The sequence below is a fragment of the Numenius arquata genome, chromosome 10, assembly GCF_964106895.1.
Source record: "Numenius arquata chromosome 10, bNumArq3.hap1.1, whole genome shotgun sequence".
Taxonomy (NCBI): Eukaryota; Metazoa; Chordata; class Aves; order Charadriiformes; family Scolopacidae; genus Numenius; species Numenius arquata.
This window is the reverse complement of record NC_133585.1, coordinates 12,782,086-12,804,578: the sequence shown is the minus strand read 5'-3', so window position 1 is coordinate 12,804,578 and position 22,493 is coordinate 12,782,086. Positions and strand designations below refer to the sequence as shown.

General features: G+C 38.1%; 1 protein-coding gene across 2 annotated transcripts in view; it reads right to left on the bottom strand.

The window, feature by feature from the left end:
* WAPL (WAPL cohesin release factor) overlaps positions 1-22,493 on the bottom strand; it is a 70,603-nt gene that overhangs the window by 7,036 nt on the left and 41,074 nt on the right. For both annotated transcript variants that reach the window (XM_074155116.1, XM_074155117.1), the window contains exons 5-12: positions 16,997-17,092; positions 13,745-13,897; positions 13,360-13,496; positions 11,245-11,356; positions 5,775-6,002; positions 2,435-2,546; positions 1,323-1,420; positions 729-805 (exon numbers count right to left, since the gene is read on the bottom strand). In XM_074155116.1, coding sequence (XP_074011217.1) covers positions 729-805; positions 1,323-1,420; positions 2,435-2,546; positions 5,775-6,002; positions 11,245-11,356; positions 13,360-13,496; positions 13,745-13,897; positions 16,997-17,092 — 1,013 coding nt within the window. The remainder of the gene's footprint in view (positions 1-728; positions 806-1,322; positions 1,421-2,434; positions 2,547-5,774; positions 6,003-11,244; positions 11,357-13,359; positions 13,497-13,744; positions 13,898-16,996; positions 17,093-22,493) is intronic.

The window sequence follows — 22,493 nt, the reverse complement described above, 5'->3', positions numbered from 1 at the left end:
TGATTCTACTGCATGGCATTAGTTTCATGTTAAACCAACAACACTGATTTCAATTACAAACAAAACTAAAAATGTCAAAAATATATATTGCTCTAAACAGCGTAGTAAACTGTGGGGGTTGGTTTGTTTGTTTTTAATTTAAAGAAATACTCAAAATATCTAACATACAACTGTGAAATTATGTTCCCAATGAGGTCTGCAGAGTCAAATTTTCAGCTTAATTTGCTCTCCTATGAAGAGCAGTACAAGAGGGATCCAATCTCTGCCAGTCAACTGAGACCTCACCCACATTGATAAATGGGTTAGAGGTGTTTGTACAAGCATCTGCGCCAGGGAGAATAGCTAAGAACAGATTTTCACTATTCTAATTCTTAGTTACACTGTCAATTCCGTTACGCTCCATTTCAGTAAACACTTAAGCATAATGGAAACACAATAAATAAATGTAGCTTCCCAACTGCCCTTTTCTGTGTTCACATTAACTTGGTACAGGAGGAGCTGAAGCCACAGTTTGGAGCTTCTACAGAACCAACAGTAGCAGCACTTCATCTTGGTAGCACTCAGGTAGTTCCCCACACCCTCATCTGAATGAGCTTTAGCATTCTTCATGACAAGCAGCAGTGTTAAGTACGGGGTATTTCCCTCCTAGAATCTTCTGGTATAACACATTTATTTTTTGCCCTATCACGGCCAGTGCTCTCCAAAAACATCTTTTTGTTTCAACTTACTTAGCTGAGGAGACTATGAGTTGCGAGTCTTTGTATGCTATCAGATAGCTCTGATTTTCTGGATTATGCACAGTTACCTAAAAAGGGGAGGAGAAAGTGGTATTAAAAATAGGACAGTCAGTTCCACATTTCTTGGTTATTATCCAGTGTAAGCTTTTACTTATCATCGTCCAATATTTCCTTGGTGTTTTCACCTTGTAATTAATCGCACAAAACTGTGTCACTGAAGATAAGACCATCTTCCCTGATATGGTAAGTACAGAAACCACGTGGCAGAATGTTCTGCCACAACAGTACCCTGAATCTGTATCCTGAGACTACAGTGTCCCAACTGTGTATGTATATACGCGTATGTAAATATACATAAAAATAATACACAGAATACCAAAAATAACCTTGCAATGTGGTACATACGTACAGAATGGTAAAAGAAATTTTCAAACAAACATTTGAGGAACACTGAAACATCAGAAATTTATTATCGTCTATAAAAAATAATCAACATTATAGTGTTATTATGAAACTATATATTGAAAGAATGTAACACCGAAAAGGTTTGGTTTTCAGCAATGCATTGCATCTGCTCATACTCACACTTTCTAAGACCCGTAAACATCTTTCTGCACCCCATAACGAAGCAACCAATTTCTCTTCATCTTCATCGCTGCTTAGGTGATCCACACATTCTTTAACTAAACAAGAAAAAGAAGATGTTTTCCACTGTCAGTAAGAGGTCTTCAAGTGTACAAGCGTACAAACTAAGTAGCTACTCAGAGAGTTGCTATCAACCTTCTCTTACACTTTACAAAACTCTATTACTGGGAAGCAACCACGAAGGCACGATCAGCATTCCACAACTTTTCATTTCGCCAAGTAAATTAAAAAAACCCAACCTTACAATTTTGGCTTTACAAGCTTGTGATTGTTGTCACAAATGACCTATCTGCATATTTTGTTTTCTACTGACAATGAGTAGACTGCACAGCACATGACTATGTTCCTTAACTGTAACACACTGTTTTGTAGAAGAAAAAAAAAAAAAAAAAAGATACAGCACACGCTCCCCACACCTCACAAGTCAGAAACCACGTGCAAGTTGAATGCTTTCACCTCTTCAATCCTTCCTTTGTCCACCCCGCTGCTTACTTAAGACCAACCTTTATTCAGCTCAAGAATTCATTTTAGAAATGTCCCTTTTATTATCTGTGAGGTGCTGATCCAAAAAAACCTAACCAAGGCATGTCTTTAAAAAAAAATATGGAAACAAAAAACTCCATTATTTCTTCTTGAAGGGCTGACTTCCTCTGGGATGTTTAGTTTGAATGTATCAGGCCTGAAAATAATTCTAGAAGATTGTAAAGGAGATTTTACTCTCGAGTCAGGGTGCTGTACTTGTGTGCTACACACAGATATGTAACCCAGTAATCTGTATTCTGTCTAAGCTTAAACCACTTTTTATCTCACACATTATCTGGAACATTATACACATCCTGTTAAACCTTGAAACTTCTTTCAACCCCACATGCAACAGATTAAAGCCATTAATATTTCCCAGGGACTTGATATCGAATTGTGCACTTTAACACTGCTGAGAAAAATATATAACATCTCTCTTTTTAACCACAGAAAATGAACATTAAGAAAAACAAACATCTTAGTAAGATTCACTGATTTTTCACACTGTCAAAGCAGCGTCTCCAATATACCTTTATCTACAATATGATCAAGACCACCCAGAAGTCGCAGTTCTTCTTTAAACCAGTCCCCAGCTCGCTTTGAGGTGAGGGACAGTAACGTCTCCATTGCCAAATGCCCGGTCTGAAAGAGTCAGGTTCCACAATTAATGAAATCATCACATGCAGCTGCAGCAAATGTATCAAATCATACAAATACACGTCATATAAAAACCATGACAACCAAGTTATAGGTTCTGAGTAGAAGAACCACCAGAGGGAGCAAGAACAGATTGAAAAATATGCATATCTAAAAAAAAAAAAAAAGAAACAACGTGGTACTGATAAAAAGGTACTTTGCATTTTCAACTTTTTCTTGATTTTATTAATAGCTTGGAAAACCTAAGAGTCTCCTTTCATCTGCTTCTCCTGTTATCAAAAGAAACAGGTGGAGGAAGGAAACGGACAAATCAGCCAGGCAGGAAAAAAACCAAGAAAAGCCGGAGTGAACACTGGTTCTCTGTCTCCCAGACACACTGGCTCTGCTGCTTCCAGAACACATTTGATTCTAACGTAGGTATTTTGTGGTTTTAATTTTAAACGCATAGAGGATAGCAATTAAAGGTTCAAAACATGGTTCCCTTAAGCTTTCAGCCTTATGCTGAGAGTGAAAAACAGAATAACCTCTTTCACGAACTGAAAAGAGAAGTAACTTCTGAAGGGTTTTGTTACTGTGCAGCAGAGAGGCGCGAGCCCCAGGCAGCAGCTAAGGGGCTGTGCCGACTGACAGGTGAGTGCCATTTGCTAACGTGAAGGTGAAGCTGGTCAGGTTCTATCTTGTTCTAAGCCAGCAACAACACCTGGAACAAATTCAACCCACAGAGAACTTCAGTTTCTGGGTTTATATTTTTCATGTTTATAGCAGTCTAGAAAATAGAACCCTTTGAATATGTGTTTGAGGACTCAAAAATTAGTCCGATCTAACTTCTAGGCAGTCACACAAACAACAGTCTGTGGGAAGACAGGCACTATTGATCAGCTTCGTAAGATTCAAAAAACCGAAGGTGTAACTTGTTAGGCACAAACTCAAGTTATCAAAACATCTCCTGCAATCCTTCTGTTCCTCAGTGGGTATTGTCTGAGTCTGAAGAAGCACAGATCTTCTCTTTACCCCCGGAAGATTTGCATTTTTGTTAGCATTTTCTGCCTGTCATCTGGTACAAACCAGAGATTACTTATTATATCTCATGACAGAGATCTACGTGAAAGCAACTTCATCTTCTATGTATGAAGTTTGTTATTGTCTCAACTTACCATTGCTACTATCAGAAATTGGAAGAGAACCTAATCATCTCATTTGGCTTGCATATATTCTCTAAACACTATATAGTCTCTGCTTCTAGGTGGTGCAGCTGGGAGGGAACCAGTTTCCCGCGAGGTACTACAGTATTCCACACATTTACAAAACAGCTCAACATTTTAAGAAATAGAGATGTCTCAGCAGAAAAAAATCCCAACAAACAAGCAGCTGAAACTGATGGCCTGAGGTAATATTACTCTTTACTCATGGACAACTTCCTCGCAAGACAGAGTCCCTTTTAATACATCTTCTCCCTTTAAAACCCGTGCCTAAGAAAACATAACAGAATTACAGTTCATAAAGAAGCATCAGGCCAGCTCAGATTATGAATATGAGAAAAGCTCAAATAGGAGACAGTGGTCTGTGTGGCTGGATGCTTTAGCAATGAGGAACCTGTACCAGCTGTTCCACGCTTAATAAAGGGAGCCGGGCTTACACTTTACAGTGCAAAAGATATCCTGGCACTGACAGACTGGGAGCTACGCGAGCTGCCTTCGGTGCCAAAACTGCACTGAAATAAGATGCTGATTATACCAATTCCTCGCTGATCACCACCAAGAGAACAAATTTCATTCTGTGTTAATGTCTTGAGATTGTTACATGTGAATTCAGCGAGTAAGCTGGAACTGGAGAAAATAATCTCAAATTCATTCTTCCTTTGCAGATTTCAAAGGCCAAAAAATTATTATGAGCCCCCTACCCGCATGTTTCATAGGTTTGTAGGAAACAAGCCTAACACTGAAAGTCTGAAACAACTCTGCTTTGTCACCACAAACTGATTACCAAGGTTAAGAATTACATCATCAATATTATCTTCCTCCCCCCAAATTCAACTCTTTCTACTGCTACAGGATACTGACTTTTCATACCAATTCAGCTACCTGTTCCAGAGCCAGAATTTTGGGAAAGAAACCAAACCCTTCCTAAACCAACAAAAAGTCACAAAAACTGCAAAAGAAAACGCCAGCTTAACAAGGCATATCATCTTTAATCTAACCTAAGAGAGAATACAATCTTAACTGCAGATTTCTGGCAGGAACTGAAACATTACTTGCAGAGATAAAGCGCTAAGAAGCTCACTTCATAAACAATAAATCAGAAGCTTCTACTGTTGGGTATACGTCTTACATGGAAAATGGCAAAAACCTAATAAGAACTTCTAAAATGTTAAAAGAATGTATTACAAGATGTTGAAAAATTAAAATCATACTAACATCTGTTATACTGAAATATTGTGAAAGCAAAAACACATTACTAATTTTTGCCATCTATGACCACTCATCTAGTCAATCTGTCATCAATTCTTTAAATAAACTCTTTTAAAGAGACTTGCAACTTACCCTTTCTTTTCCAAGCTAGCTTAATGCTAGCATCAAACCATGGCCAAATTTATTTTTAAACAAAACCAGTTCCCTCTGTTGCAGCTGAAGACACATTCATAAAAAACAATTATGTTTGAGAAAGGAAGGAAAAAACTTCATCCACATTTATGGTAATCAACAGATCTGCCACCACACTTTGGGCACCGAGAAATAAGTTTCTCCTGGACAGATTTTAATTTTTTTTAATGGGAGAGCATGCACCACATATTCAATTTAACACACAATACTCTTATTCCCATATAGGGACCCCTATTGTTTGTGAATGTATATTGGTTAAAATTTAGGCAAAAAAAAAAGGAATCAAATAATCTAAACGTCTTCTTTAAACACATGGTTATTTAAAGCATTACTTGTTTTTAATTGGTACCTTTAACTAGCTACCCTTAGCAGGAGCAAATGGTGAATGTGACAGCTGAAGAACATCATAACTTTATCATACTAACAGCCTTTTAGAAAGCAAATTTCAAATTTAAAGAAGAAAACACTTGCAGAATAGTCATATATACACAGAAGTTAGATAAAATGTCATGATCCTTAGCTGGGAAATGAGAATAAGGATGATGCTTACAAGTTCCATTTTATTAAGCATTCCACTACTGCCAAGGCGTTCAAATAAAAGCATAATACCCACCGTGATGTTTTCGAGATCAAGATGTTTGTTGTGAACAGTTTCACACAATCTTCGAATTTTTTCCTTAATTTTATTCATGTCTTTTTCATTCAGCAGCTTGGCAGAAGAAGCATCTTGTTCCAATTCCAAAAGCCGTATCATCAGATCTAGACTAGCTCTGTCTAAATCCATGTTCAAACGATCTCTGCTCAGGATGTACATTAGAGCTGCTGTGCAAAGGGACAAATTCTTGGGTTCGGAGAGGAAAGAAAGAAAAAAGATTTAGTATTTAGAAATCTTGTTAGGCAGACCCTTTACAATTTTTAATAAGCAAGCTGAATATTTATGAGAGAAAAAACCTGACAAGTCCCAATCTACGCTAGCACTTGCATGAGTACTTACTGTTGTACATAGATTACTTCTAGCAAGTCACTAATGCATTCCCCTAACCGATACAACCGAGACATAAATCACTTAATACATTTACAAAGCCCTAGTAGGAAAGCAGGGGTTTCTACTTTTAAGGGACTCAGTGCTGCAGGCAGAATAAGAAACAGTAACTCCAGTAACACTGTACTACAGAAGAGGCAGATGGCAGGGAAACAAAGCGAAAAAGCACAGGGTACATGGCAAGGCAGGTGAACATTCTGGTTTGATGGGATAAGCTGGGGAAAGCATCAGCAAATAGAGACATCATGGGGACAGTGTTTGCAGGTGAAGGGGGGAAAAAGAGGGGGAAAAAAAAGAAGACAAAAAAAGAAAAAAAAAAAGAGAAAAGAAAAGAGCCTGGTGACACACGTTCTGATTCTGCCAAGCAGGTCTCTCAGTTAATAGTTTACCCAACCCTTTCCAGCACAAACACATTTATCTTCCAGGGGAATTCTGCTTTTTGGAAATAGCCAGAGTACAAATCAGCTTCCCCATGCCTCATCCCCATCAGTCCTTAACAAGTAAATGTTACTATCTTGACTATCCCTATCTTACACAGAATTGGTGTATAGTGACCTCTTACTGGCTACAGAATATTTAATCTTTCCCCAAGAAGGAATTAAATTTCATCTTCAAGAGGATCCAGAAAAGCAAAGGCAGAAGGCGACTGTCAGGAAGGGACAAATGACAATGAAGAGATCGGAGCAAAGCTATGTGTCCCTAGTGCTGGTAAGTACAGCACGTGCACCAAGAGACCCTTCTGTCCAGCTGAGCTCCAATTTATGGTAAAGAAGAGAAACGTTCACAGAGAACTGCGCTGTGCTGGGGACAATACTTTCAGAAACCTCTGATGATATCTGGAGGAAAGAAGAGCTGGAGGGACGCGGGGGGTGGGTGTGTGTGTCTTAACGAGTTCAGCTCTCAAGAGTCAACATGCTGCATGCGTCTATTCCATTTTTTTTCTGTATAAAGTAAATTAAAAATGGAGACAAACTAATTCTGGGATGTGAATGTTGTACAGCTCAACAGGGAAGAGCAGAATTTCTGTGTCATAGCAGATTAACATCTTGTTTAGAGTTCAGACAACGACCAAAGCGATCATCAGCTGCTTCTGTTTATTTTAGAACCAAGCGATAATCATACCTGGTCATACAAAGCAGCATCAGCATTTCCAAAACAGGATTAGGCAGCTGACAGTCTACCAAAAGGTATATTAAAACTCCTTCCTGTCTGAGTCAAGGAAACCCTCAGATGAATAAAGACTTTAATCTGACTAACTACCAAAGATGCATTTGGAATACTGAAGGAAAGAAGCAAGAATTTCCAAATCTATGTCTCCTTTCATGAATACAACCTCGAGACATGGCGTTGGTTTAAAAAAAAATAAAAATCTTAGCTGTGAGTATCACCACTCCAGCCTTGTCAGATGTAAGGCAGAAAGCAATCTACGTAGCTTATCTATATAGACAAGGTATACGTTGTTTTCCCTTAATTTCAATTAACATTCTCCAATAAACCTTGCAATTTTATCATCTTATAGAAATTGTTTACTCTGGATTTACTTGCAACTGGTTTAAATGGTAAGAAATGTCAGGTTCCTGGAAGATGGCTCTGTTCCTTCAGAATGGCAGTTATTGAAACAGGACATCAGAGCATTCCAGAGAAACCAAAAGTTACGCCGCTAACCGTTGTTCAGCCAGTGGGGGTCCTAATAAAGCAACATCTATGTAGAATTATTTTCTAGTGACCATTATCCAGGTGAGCTTCCTGTAAAAAAAATGCTTAACCCCCAAAGGAGTGTCTACCAACTAGAAACAATGCAGCAGTTAGAGCGAAACTGCTGAATTTATAATCTCTGCTGCCAACACGAAGGCATCAGAAATGCTTTACAGATACTCCAAAGTCTGTTAAGGGCAACCATGCTCATTTTGTCAGCCTCTGTACCAAGCCCGTGCCTGCCCCAGGCTCCCTTCTTTGCAATCCAACCAACTCCCCGTTACGCAGAGAGCGATGGTTCTCCCTCCACGTAAGCTCTGCCAACACTTCCCTTCACACCTTCCACTCGGGTTTTATGATACTTAAATGTGATCAGAGGGGACCCAAGCAGTGGACTCTGATATTATACAGAAGGTTTCAGGCTGCAGGAAAAGCAAAAAGGATTGGAGTAGGTAACGTGTAACAAGAACCAGGTTCCTGTATCCATCCAACAGCACACCTGCAGAAAGCAATCAGGCCAATACGCCTCCAAATGTGCAACACAAAAATAGTGAAGTTGCAAAAGTAAGGACCTCAAATGTGCACGGTGCTTACAATGTGGAACAAACCTGCTTCAGCTACATCCCAGCGATATGGGTTTTCTAAAACTCATTTTTCTTCATCCCTATAGGCAAATTGCTTTAAGCTTGAATACAGCAACTCTACATTTGGCTCTGATCTTCTGTAAGCATTAAAACCAGTTAACCACGTTGTCTGGAAGTTCTCTCATGCCCTACCATACACAGAATTACAAGTTGAGAATGAGGGAAAAATTTAGTACAACTCATTTTTGATCAATATCCTAAAAAAACCCAAACAAAACAACTGAAGAACCCAATCAAACCCACAAAATCCCACCCTTAACGATTGCAGTAGTGAAGCTGGGTTTTGGGGTGGGCTTTTTTCCCCTGTTCTATTCCTCAGGATGTTTCAAACACATTCTGCTTCCAAACAAATATGGGGAGGAGAAAAAAGTAAAATAAATAGAATTTGGTCTAGACAGAAATTGCACAGCTTATCTAACTATGGAGATGCACTCCATACTTCTACAGAATTCAGGAAAACATCCTAGTTGAACATAGACTTCAGAAAGGGCAGACCATTTACACCCACTCTCATCCCTGTCTTCCCTTGCTTGTTCTATTTATACTCCAGCTTGTGGGAACAGATGGTTATTTTCTAGGGTTCAGCACTACATTTAATGCACTTTTTTTTTTTTTAATTATTCACATGCTGAAGACATTACAAAACCACATTTCTGAACTTAACTGCTGACAGCTATCAAGAAAATACAGTTTTTATTTTAAAAATTAATATTCCAAAAGCTTTAGAGCACAGCTGAAGAGACAAAGTCAGTTAAAAACCGAAACTGAAGCTTAAAGACAAACCTACAAGAAAAATTTGGTGGGACAAGAAATTTTCATGTAAACATTTTGGGGCATAGCTCCATAAGATAACCGGCTATTTTGTTTTCCTTGCTGGTTAAAAAAAAACCAACCTCTGCAACTGCTATTTTATATTCTTATGAAACATAGAAGTCCTCTACTTTCTCAGACTATTCCATTATATCAGTACAATGAATGCAGTATATACTCATATTTGTTTCCATTAGCAATGTCATTGTGGCAGTTTTCCCATCTCCAAAATACTTTAAAAGAAAATATTAACAAAATAATTGTATTTTTTCCCTAATCCTTCTTCATCTTAAATGGATTTGAGCCATGCAAAGCCCAGTGTGATTTATTATTCTTGAGTTACTTTGCCCTGAGTTTTTGTGCAGGGATTTCTATTCATTTTGAACAAGTTCAAATTTTAGTGAAATAATTAGTGAATGAAAGGGTAGTATGAAGAGACAGGAAGCTTATACAGAGAAGGTCACTGTTGAAGCATAAACTGTCAGCAGGTAGAGTATATATTTTAGTGTTTATTAATATTAGTTTGATAAATCAGTAATTTTATAATACCATATCGCTGTACCAAGAATGCACTGTTACTATATTAAATCATTAACTACTTTTTTTCCCCCCTCTGACAAAAGGGAGCGTTTCATCAAATATACTGAAAATAGTGAATATAATCAACGCTTTTTGTTACTGCAGACTAATAATAGCATGCAATTTTCTTTTGAACTGTATGCACTAGTTCTTTTGAAAATGAAGGAATACTGGTAACTGTTAAAAGACGGCCAAAAATAAACCCAGCAAGCTTGTAGACTTTCCAAGGAACTGTAGCCATCCTCTGCAGAGCTCCTGCAACTCACTGGTGGCAACTGTCCTGAACAGCGTGACTATACTTCATTTATTTCTAGTATCACTTGACGCTATACTGACAGCTCACAAAATAATGAATATGTTGAACCCGATTCCTTTATTTTACCGTTAGCCATTGCTCATTTTTGAGGGAGATGGAAAATAAGCGATTATTCTAAATTAGTTACTTAAGGCTCTACAGCTTTCTCCCCCACCCACAGTCAAATACAACCTCTTAAATGTCTATTTCTGTGGGTGCAAAGTTTCCTTCTGCGTTGTATGTTGTTCTTCTAGAGCTATTAAATAAAAGTAATAAACCTGACTGGATATACATATCTATGACCCACTTCAAGTAACATGCCCTATGTTCAGGTTTTGTAAGGATCCCTCAGGGGACACCCCACAGAACCATCATTTCCAAGCACTGGGAAACAATACCACCTGCAAGAAGCGTTTTCCATTACAGCTGCACTGAGCTTGTGAAGTTGGTAAGGAAAACCCAAACTGCTTTAGTTTTTAACTCTTGGGTCATGTTACCTTAAGGAGTTAAAATTCACCTTTCCTAGATTTATCATAGCACACTGCACATACTCAAGGCATCCTACAACTGCAACTCCAGCACTGCTCAAGACGACAAGCACAAGACATGAAAAATGCCCCACGACAGCTACAGAAAAAGTAACAATTCCCATACAAGCAAGTCTGGAGACGAGCACTTAGAGCCATCTTTAATACAAAGAGAAAGGATTCCTTTCAAATGTATTGCATTTGAAGAAAATTAAAGCTATTAAAAAAGCTTAAGAGAAGATACAAAATAGTAATCCAAAGCACAGTCAGTTTTTTTAAAAAGCTTAAATGATTTTTTAAAAGGATTTCCAAACAGTAGAAGGGGAATTTGTCATTGGAACACAGGTGCTCTTATTTTTAATTTCACTACAGATTTCTAAAATGGAGCCAGATGCACAGTGGATGCTTGACCTTGAATTACGTGTACACAAAATTTATAGGAAGTAGACCGGTGTCATTAAACTTTAATGAAATAGACAACGTATCCATACCTGATGGTGTTGGGAATCATCCAGTGTTTTGAAAACCATGGCTACCATCCCGTGTGCTCTCAGATGCATTCGGAAGCTGGGCATGGCGCACTTTGTCGCCAAGCTGATTACACTAGAGAAAATTAATCCTGGATTAGAACTAGAATGAACACATTTACAAAAAAGGCAGATAAACAAGTCTACAAAACGTGACCAACCATATACCTCAAAGCCTGACAAACTCTGCTGGGATGTTCCTTCTAAAATTTGTGTAAGGCAAGTTTGTAATCGGTGAGCAGAGTAGCTCGTTATTCAAGAGTTGCTTACCAGCACCAAACTATGTCTGCTTTATTTTAAGATTGGCTAAAAACAGGATTTGAAAGGGTACCCTGAACTTGCTTCTTTCAAACAAAAGTTGAAATAATTTCAAATAGTTAAATTGAAAGTGAAACGTTCATGGATTAAGCATAAAGCTCTGATTTAGAGGCACAGAGGAGCTAGTTATGGGTCAAGGCATTATCAGAAATAATAATGTGAGCGTCCATTGCCATCTAACAGTTATCTAATTGATTGATTTGTCCCACTTAATGCCTGACAATACTTTTACAATGCAAAACCAAACATTTTTAGTATTTATTGCTGCATTTTTGGTTGATGGAAATGCTACAGATTTCAGGAAAAATCCGACAAATATATTAAGTCTAATCAGTGATCAGCATAACAGTTCTATTTTAGAAACGGAACTCTTCCCCTACTTTTATTAGCAAGCTGTCTGCCGTTTCTAGCACAGCCCAACATGGAGGCTATTCAAAATACACTGCTTATAAACGTGGACTAACGTAGGAGTGATTCTGCAATCGAGCCTTCCATGACTACTGAGGAATCTTATTATAAAAGACTCCTATGGTATGGTGTTTAAAGTACAAGCGGTCTCTGTCTCCAATCACAACAGCACCAGTCAGAGCTTACCTACCAGTTTCTGATTCTTTTACGTCTATTCCTATCCTTACACATTGATTTCCTTTGGAAAAATACTTTTCTTTTAATTTGTTAACTGAAAGAAAAAATTTTTATGGTGTTTATACAAGTTACATTCCATGATATAAATTTGGAAAGTAAAAAAGTCAGTTGAAGATCTTAGGAAGGTTGCCATACAAGCAATATGAAAAACACTCCTGAACTGTCATTATGGTATTAATTTATTCTTATCATAATGCACATACAAACTGCACAACAGATTTGTGTTTATATTCCAGCAATGATATTCATTGCTAGTTTTTGAGGAACATGAAGAATAAATTTTTAAAATAGCTCTCTTAAAAGCATATAAAGCTTTTTCTCATCCACAGTCAAATCTCAAGTAAAGTGTCCTCATCACCTGTATCTGTGGATTCAAGTTTTTCCTTCTCTACCACTTCAGTTTTGCTAAACAGAAAGGAAAATTTACAAGTATATATATAAAAAAATTATTACATGGTTACAGAACATCATTCTAATCACTTTTGTGTCCAGGCAATGGACACCAATATTAAGTCTTAAACTTTTTCAAAACAAGCCTAATATTTTTGATACTAACATCGCAATAATGTGTAACTTCTATTAAGAGTGCGATGAACAGTTCAAGACAACTTAGGGGAGCTTCCGATTAATATGGAGGCCACAATTCTTCCCCTGAATGCGCTGTTATTTCTCAACAGAGGATGAAGACCAGGTGGCTGGAGTTAAGCAGTACCTCAATATTACATTAGTTCTAGATTATAGCCAGCAAATTTTCCAGTCTTAGGGTTCTTATTTTAGAATTGAATTTTGCATTAAAAACAGAAGACATTGCACGTAAGATTGCACTAAACAAAGAGAAGTGATCAAAAAGTATTTTTTTTTAATTAATAGCAAGGAAAGAAGTGTGTTGAAGCTGTCTCTTACTGCACAATTTTCTGTTTCATCTCCCTAATCATACTACTTTTGATTACTGACAACACATTATCTTGATGATTCTTTTCAAATTTTATTCTTTATAGCAGAAGTGCCAGGTAACTACCCAAACAACGTTTTAAAGCATGGTCACTCCATTGATGAATATTTCATTCAGCATCTCTTTTAAATATAAGTTCAGTGTTTTATATGAAGATATCTTACCTAAGGCAACGTGTGTTTAGGGGCTGATTGCTCTTCAATCCACTTAGCAAGTACTCAATATCATCTGTGAACTCTTGATTTTCACCAAATTCCACTACATCATTGAAGTGCTTTACATGCTGAACAACAGTGTATAACTGGAAGAGACAAATATTTTGACCTAGGTAAGTTGCTCTTGGGATTGATTATAACCTTAACAAGTACAGTTTAAAAACTACTCAGTTTTGAGTGCAAGGAAACATTAAGAAGTTAATGAAGGCCATTCAACTATTTAGATAAAAATATTATCTTTAATAGGAAAGCCAGATCTCATTTTGACACTGTTCCTTCAGTACTTAGGATTACCAATAATTCTTTATCTTAAAAATTTGTTAAGAATACTTACTTCTTTGTCTTCTTTCCTACATTTCAATGCAGTTACTATCTCTTGATAGGGCTGAGTAGGTATTGTCACAGTTTTTATCACTTTGGGAGGTGGTGCAGGAGCCTTAAAAACTCCATCATCTTTATGAATTGCCTCCTTTGAAGATAGCCTTACCTATTAATAAGAAAGTGCTAAAATGGGCAGATGTTTTGAGCAGGTAAACATACACTAAATACATCAGGAAACAGTACAGGTGTGCAATTGTCAGACTCACATTTTGGGACTATTCAGTCCTTGCCTTACACTACCAAGAGGTACCTAAGCTGCATGATAAAGTACCTACTCTTAAAAAAAAAAAAGGTCAGAAATTATATGCATTTTTAAATTCAAAAACCAGTTCTAAGTAGTCAGGAAAGCTCCAGTGGGATTCTGAAACTAAAAAAAGACAGGAAAAAAAAAAAATCCTTTACACTGGTTCCTTAAGCTTTAGGGTAAGTAAACAAACCAAGTTCAGTGTTTAAAACCACTGGAGCTTCCAGGATTGACTGAGTTGGTCGCTCTACTGAACCAACACGAAGTGCACTGGTCTGGAGACAAGCACAGCATCGAGCAACCGCTGTCTCAACACAGCCTGAACTGAAAAACTGTGCTTATTGCTTTCACCCCTGGCTGCTGGAGGCTACCCAATTACTGCACTCAGGTGGTAGCTATCACAAAACCCACCTCTCCAACCTGATACTCCAAACTCTACTTTGCCTGTAGGTAGAAGGCTACCGATATAAATTTTGTAGCACCTTAAAAAATTGCACAGAGAAATAAGAGAGGTATGCTACACGCCTCAAACAGGCAGAGCACCTCCTTAGAAATTCATGCTATTCTCCATACACTGGCCTTATTCATATTTGTGTTGTTAGGATTTTAGGAACATATTATAGCACAAAATACAGCAAAACCTATTCTGAACTTACAACAGGTAGCAGAGAACTTGATATTAGGTCTAGAATAACTACCGACAAGTTTCCAGCCATCTCAGGCAAGTATTACAGGTTTCTCCTCAACTCAACCTACTCCTCTGTATTAGTTTGAGGCTACTATAAGCTTAAGTGTCAGCTTCTCTTCAAATTACTTCTTTGGCACAAATTCAGATCTGAAGACAAACTACAGAACACAAGGCATACAGGCAAGAGACCCCCAAATGCCAAATTCTAAATGTACAAGTGCCAATGTCAGTGGTCATTTACTCACCCTCAGTAACATCATGTATTTAGTTTCCTTACATAGAAAAAAAATGAGATTTTTTTTAAAGTGTGACTGAAAAATACAGAATTAATACACAGGCATAGAGGATGTGCTAATTGTAACTCCCTACGGGGGATATTTTGAGACCCTTCTTGTGCATTGACAGTCAAAATTAAAATATAAACCAAAACAACCTGCTATATTAATGGATTATTCTTTACGTGCTGCCTCTATCACTGGCAGCACTTCAGAATTTGCTCACTTTGGCTCCGGTGGCAAAATGCTAATAAACCACCCTGAAGAGCTGGTTTAGAGCACAGACTCGAGGACTCTGATCTTATCAGTCTGTGAACAGAGGAGATCCAGTAAAGTATCTCATTCAAGTCTTGGTTAGTGGCTTCCCCTTCAAAGCAAATTCCAAGGGATCTTGGAGAGGCCATACGAAAGAGTACTTGGCGTAAGCAGTATTTGCACACTATGGGTTTCTCACTGTAAATCTAGGACAAAGTTATCCAGATCTTCAGGTAACAAACTTCTACTGAAATTAAAGAGGCAGGATCATCAGTGCAGGGATTACTGCTGAACATTTGGATAAAGGCTCATTTCTCTTGTAACTCTTAATCATACACACGTAAATCAAGGTTAAAAAAAGTAAGTGAAGTAGCTTCAGGTGTAGCACGAGGAGCAGATACAAATGAATTCCCTTAACTGGTTTGTTCAGCCAAACCTCTGCCGTATTCCTGAATTAATATTTCGATGGTTCCAGTTACAAAGTGGAAGTTTGGCAGAAGACAAAATGGTTTGTCTGCATATGAATCATCCAGACATTTTCCTAGCCTGAAGAGGATATATTCAGAGTCTGTCTGAGAAGACTCAGACAAAATCTGCCTTTAAGTTAGCTATCAGAGTGCTCCACAAAAATCAGTATCAATACAAAGATTCAGTAAGCAATAAAAGCTTCTGTTCAAATGCACATTATTTAAATTGAGAAAGAGGATTAGGAGAAATCCAGGACTGAAATTTCTGCTCTCTCCTCAAACACTAGCGGTAATGGTTATTCCGTCATCTGCATTTTCCAGGCAATGCAGGTAAATTTGAAGAAAGGCTGTTCAGAATACTGTGAGGATGCAACCAAAACCAACCATAAATCAAAGAGGAATTAGTATCAGAACAACACACACACGTGGAATTAAAAAACAAAAAACAAAACCCCCTCAAAACCCGTAAAACTGGTGACAACAACAAAAGGTGAAGACTTTTCACTGCAAAAACATCTACTTTCTGATTTTCTGTTCTCAGGCAAGAACTGTAAGCAAGGCACCAAACGAAATGAAGGTCACTGACAATGTACAATGCTCTCTTAGAATGACCAGTAACAACTTTTACACGTATATAAGCCCGACACTGAATTCTCAGGGTCTCAAAAGAGTTAAACAATTACCCTAAGCCTCAGAACAATAACTGATTTTTGAAAAAACAAGTTACTTCAAGAACAATTTTCACCTCTTGTCTACTTTTGGTAGACATGGTTATATCCAATGTTCATATTAGCACTTCTGGCTGTATTGAGAAAATTTTGTTTCTTTCATAGTGTCTGAAGACTCAAGTCAGCAATTCACAATACTTTACTCCATTAGAAAGGAAAAATAAACGAAATAGCTCTTTTTAAGTTTTTCCTTTTTGACCTGCAACTTGCTGATTTCTATGGGTATTAGCAAGTTAATGGTAGGGGTTCTCAGAGCAGATGAAATGGAGTCCATTTTTAGAAAGTTTAACTTCAGCAGACTAGGGAACATAACTTGACTGAAGTATTTTTTGTATTTGCATAATGAAATGATAGGGAAGATCCCATTCTAGAGTACTTCCACTGACAATTTCTTTCCTGTCAAATACCCAGTGGCTCACATCACAAAGTGGATTTCGTTCTGAATTACTGTGACATTACCAGATATCAAGAACTTGTGTTTCAAAAAATATCAGTGAATCTCAAAAGGAGACTTACTAAACTTGAGAAGAAACAAACCGTCTACTTACAGGGACACTGGGAGTTTTCAAAACCGGTGGTGCTGGCAGAGCCTCTGATTCTGGCTGGTTCCAGTGTCTAGCATTATATACAGCTTTTGTGGGAGACTAAAAGATAAAAATAAAAGTTATTTTTTTAAGCAAATCTACCAGAAGTCACTAAATACTTCAAAAATTACTGTAGTAATAATGTAGCCAAACAAGTAAAGTGAGCTTCATTTTTCCCCCTTCTGCCTTCCCAGAAACACAAGTTCTCAATGTTGTATATAGCAGAAAACCTGAAAGACTATGAAGCATCTGATGGTTTTAAAGACACACGGTCCCCTTCAAATGGCAAAAGACATAATACGTATGTATTTCAAGAATTTTTCAGTTTTTCTACTTTAAGACAAAAGGTCTGCAGCCTTCCTATAGACAAAACCAGACAGCTATGAGAAGAGGAAAAAAAAAACCCAAACATGTCAGCAAACACCCTGTCAGTAAAAGATATGACTAGTTTAGAATCAAAATGTAGGATTCAGATAGACTTTGATGCTTGGAGGAATAGAAAACACTCAAATGAAATGCCTTAATCTGCATTAATAAATTAAGAAGTCTTCTTTTCCCTTCCTGCTCAAAAATGTGTCAAGGCAAATAAAAAAGCATCAAAATTTACCGTCCTTGAATTTTGGGGAACTACAATGTGATTCTTAGAGGAAGCAAAGACTGAGTTTACCAATCTAATTGCATACTAATACTTCAGAATAATACAGCATTATAATTTTCCCTGTTTTCCAACATGCCATATATCGCGTAAACTGTGTAACTACACACCTCCTCACGTGCACTTACACAGCATTTTAAATGTGGAAAAAAAAAAGGAAAAAAAAGGAGAAAAGAAGCTGGGCATTAAAAATATTTTTCTGTCAAAATATAAATGTATAAACTATTTTAAACAGATACTGGCTCAAGTAGAGCCCCCAGAGAGGCTACAGGCAGCAAAGCCAGCAGTACCAGCTACGGACTGAATACCATTCTGAGGAGAGTAACAAGGCTTTGGCAAGTCAAACGCTGGAAAGTAGATTTTGTAAGAGCCTGTGTATTACTGTTAAAACTCTACCACGCTGCCTCCTTCCGTTCTTCACAAGAAGAGAAAGGTTTGTTTGACCAACAAAACTTCAAAGAATATTAGCAGAATGAAAGCTTCAGCTATGTTTTCAAAGCCCAAAAGACCCATCAAGCACTAAATCATTTTAGTTTCCAGACAAGAGAAAAGCCTCTTTCTCTCCTACAGTGAGCTTTTACATGATCGTAAGAAACTTAACTTAGTAGGATTTTTTAATTATTTTTTTTAAAGCAGTGCTCATGTACCATTCAGCAACAAGTATACAATGGCCATCGTCTTAACAGTTTTATCCGTTTTCCAAGGAAGCTCTTTTAAACAATACATCTTCAGGTGATGAATACACAAAGTCCTTCAATAGCCACATGTGGCCACCTTGGCCACACATAGGAATACCAAAGTACGGGGTTTGATAATTTCAATTTTTAACTTTCCCAAGTAACAGAAGCACTAACTTGCCCAATTTCCTGACAATCTCACCAAGGTTAAAAAGTTAAACTGAAAAACTAGATCTAAGTTCAGGATGCTACAGTTACAAGAGGACATCTCTGTCCACAAATAGGAAGACGGTGTTGTATAAATCCTTACTTGAAAAAACTTAATAGCTGACAAATCGGTTAAAAAGTTAACTCTCTTTTCTTCTATACATTTCTGAGAAGCAGATTCTTACCCAGAATATGATTCAGGGTTTGCAATGAACAAAGAAAGGACAACTTAATAACAAAGATGCTTTGTTTTAATCATAAAAGAGACAATGTTTCACAGATGTCTATGATGGACACGAACCACTGAATATTTTCTAGATACTCAATTTTTTTTTTTTCCCTTGAATTACTCACACCTGTTCCGCAAATTATCTCAGCACATACTTAAGATTGGGAAGAGAAGGTGTAAGTTTCTGGGTGCCATACCCTGACATACAGGATAATTCAAGGAAATAACTCACTGTGTCAAGTAACCAGCATGAAAGTACAGCATATATTTAGTATCAGTTTCAGCTGATGCATAATTCTTCTTAACCTTGCAGGGAAGCTTAACCACTACAATTCTGACAGCAGTGTACTACATTACAGCTGCCAGAAGTCCTATTAACAGGGGATATTCTTTATAAATAGTCCCAGACTTGGTTATACTCTTAAATAGCATTCTATCCCTGCTTAAAGGATACAAATACATAAATATGCCTGAATTTCCTGTCTGGGAACTACATGCTGCGCAGAAGCTTTTCAGGTCTCTGCAACAGCATCCAGTGGGGAGATGCTGTAGGGAGCTGCAACCCACACAACAGCATCCAAGACTGATGCCCTTCTCTCAGCTCGACACAGAAAATGGGGGCACAGACCAAGGCAGGCTCCGCTGCTGCTGCTGCAGTGCTCCCATTTTTACCAAGTTGAAGGGAAGAGCATGCCAGACTCGCTACCCTGGCACATAAAGCCTCTGCCTGTGCCCCACCTGGGTGTTTGATTTTTTTTTTTTTTTTTTTATTTTATTTCAGGCCTTGTGCTGTGACAAAGCAAACGCAGCCCTTGCCCGGCACAGGGCAGGAGAGTCACGCTGGCGTTCAAGCTCATCTTGCTCCTACTGAGTTGGGACGGGCTCTTGCTGGCCACGCGACAGGAGTGTCCGCAGTCTTGGCTTTTCAAAATGTAGCACCTCTCTCGTGTAGACTTACAGACAGTGAGGAACCACAGGCGACAGATCAAGTTCAGTGCTTCGGATTGGAGTAAGAGCAAAGTATACAAACAGCTGTGCCAGCGTAACCGAAAGCTCCACACGGCATTAGTGTGTTTTCTTCAGCAGAGAGCAACAGCTGAGTTAGGGAAGAGTTCGACAGGGCAAACAGATAAAGACAATTCCTTCTAAATACTCAGAGCTCAGAGGCTTCCTGAGTCAAAGATGGCATCCTTTTTATTTAACAGTCAAAAATGGGCTTTTCTTCCCTGATTTTCCTTAATACCTTGCTAAATCAAAAGCTAGGGCATTCCAAAGTGTTTTGCAACAAGGCACTTTACAGCTTGCTTCGGCACTACCAATGCAGCATAGAAGAATGCCACATTTTATGTAAGAAATCAAGTAATGCCACCAATAAATGTCTGTTTTGAGAAATGAGGACGTCTTCATTTAATAGCTCTCTTGTAACAGAATCCAAACTGTAACTGAAAATGGTAATTATTTAAAACCTCAAATACCTATGGAAGGGTAGTTTTAGCCACTATCCCTTGCAATATCTTCCACTTTTCTATCAAAGTAATTTCACCTGTGATTCCATGCCTTCCCAGTAATACTTCATTAGACAGTAAACACTGCTCCCCAGCACCCCTACTGTCTGGTGCACTGTCCTGTCTCACACTGATGGCACACAGCTCAGCCACAAAACACACCTGCAAAAATCCAACACTGCTTTCCAAAGAAATATTTTCTAATCAGTTCCACCACATCATGCAGAGACTTTGGAGCCTTTCTTACAACCCACACAGACATGGACATGGCAAATACATCCTTCCTTTACAACCACTTCTTAAAGCAACATTCACATTTTCCTTCGTCACACAAAACAAAGATGAATTTCCAAAACAATTGGAAAGAAACTGCACCAATACTGATCAATCAGTAAGCAACATGTAGACTTGCTTTAGATTACTGTGTGACAGAACTGAAGCCAAAAAAATTCTCAAAGATCAAATGAATGCTAGTGAACAAAGACTTTTCAGAAGGGCTGGATCACAAAAGCAAATGGGTTGGTTTCGTTGGTTGGTTTTGGTGGGTTTTTTTAAGGCAACTCATGCTTGTGATAACAAGCTTCCCTGCAGAAGCAATGGTGATATTTAAGCAGCAGTAATTTAAGAAACTGACTTACTTTCTCTTAAAGACAACCTTGCAATTACTCAAATAATGCAGGCTTTCCTTTAAGAATTCTTCCTCTCAAGATTAACTTAGAATAGATGCAAGTGGAAGTACATCATTCCTTTGAATCCTGTGTTCTTAAGGCAAGTAAGTTCTGCAATATTAATCAGCTGTAAGAGCTTCTGCTGAATAGCAGAAGAGTTTCTTTTTTTCACATGTATAGAACTGACAGCTGTTTACACACAGATAGATGTCTGAAAGAGAGCAAATATTCCAGTGAGGGTATCAGAGAAGCACAGAATCTTCATGGCTGGAAAGGACCTTTGAGATCAAGTCCAACCACAAAAAAAAAACAAAAAAAAACCCCAAAAAGCAAACCAAAACAAAACAGAAAAAACCCCACCACACCCCACACCCACCCACAGACAGACACAACCCAACAATCTCAGGCACTAGAGCATGCCCTGAAGTGCCACGTCTACACCTTTCTTAAATACCTCCAGGGATGGAGACTCCACCACCTCCCTGGGCAGGCTGTTCCAGTGCCTGACCACTCTCCCAGTAAAGTAATTCTTCCTAATATCTAATCTAAACCTCCCCTGCTGCAACTTTACACCACTCTGGTCCTGTCATTATTCACTTGGGAGAAGAGTCCTGTCGTTATCCATTTGGGAAAAGCATATAAATAAATAATAAAGAATATTGTACTGTGGGACTCCACGTGTGGTTTTGAGGGGTGAACTGAGATGCAAAACCAGAAGGAACACCAGGGACTTTACAAAATGCACAGGGCTGTCAGTTTCATAAGATCATCTCCAAATGGCATAAACTATGGGTCATGCTTAACCTCCCATCCCTGAAAGCCTCAGAGCTGAAATTTTCAAGAGCTGGCACTCTGCACATACTGATGCAGCACTGCCTGCCATTCACAGATACAAGAATAGCAGAAAATGAGAGCCAGGGACATGAGTCACGCTGAAAATACTAGCAAAACAAGAAAGACAGCAGCTATTTGCAGGCAAGAATGCTTTCCAAGGTAGAAGACAATGGCAAAAGAAAACCCAAAACCATTTTTAACAGCTACCCTGATAAATGCATTATTTATATCCGAAGGGCATTCAGTAAGACTATGCCAGATGCTTGTCTAAACTACAAGTTCCAAAAAAAAGCCAATAAACCAAAATATATGATTATTTACCACTCAGTAGTCATAACCATTAAGAGTACTACTGTCCTCCATGTCTGTCTTTGAACAGGAAAAAGATAACAAGTAGGTTATGCAGCACAGAATGATTCATAATGGACAGGTTCTTTTGAAAAGGGAAGGAATGAACATCCATTCAGAGCAAAGGAAAAGAAATTACACTTCAAAACAGGAAGATGGAATATCAACTCAGCACAGGCTGAGCCATGCATATATAACGCAAAAAAAAGTTAATTTGGACTCCAGATAAGACAGCAGTTTTCAACAGCAGTTTAAAAAACAGAAGGAAACAAGTCATTTATTCAGTGTTCAAAACGTGAACCAGATCTCCATTATTTGGACCACAGTAGCAGATTAGT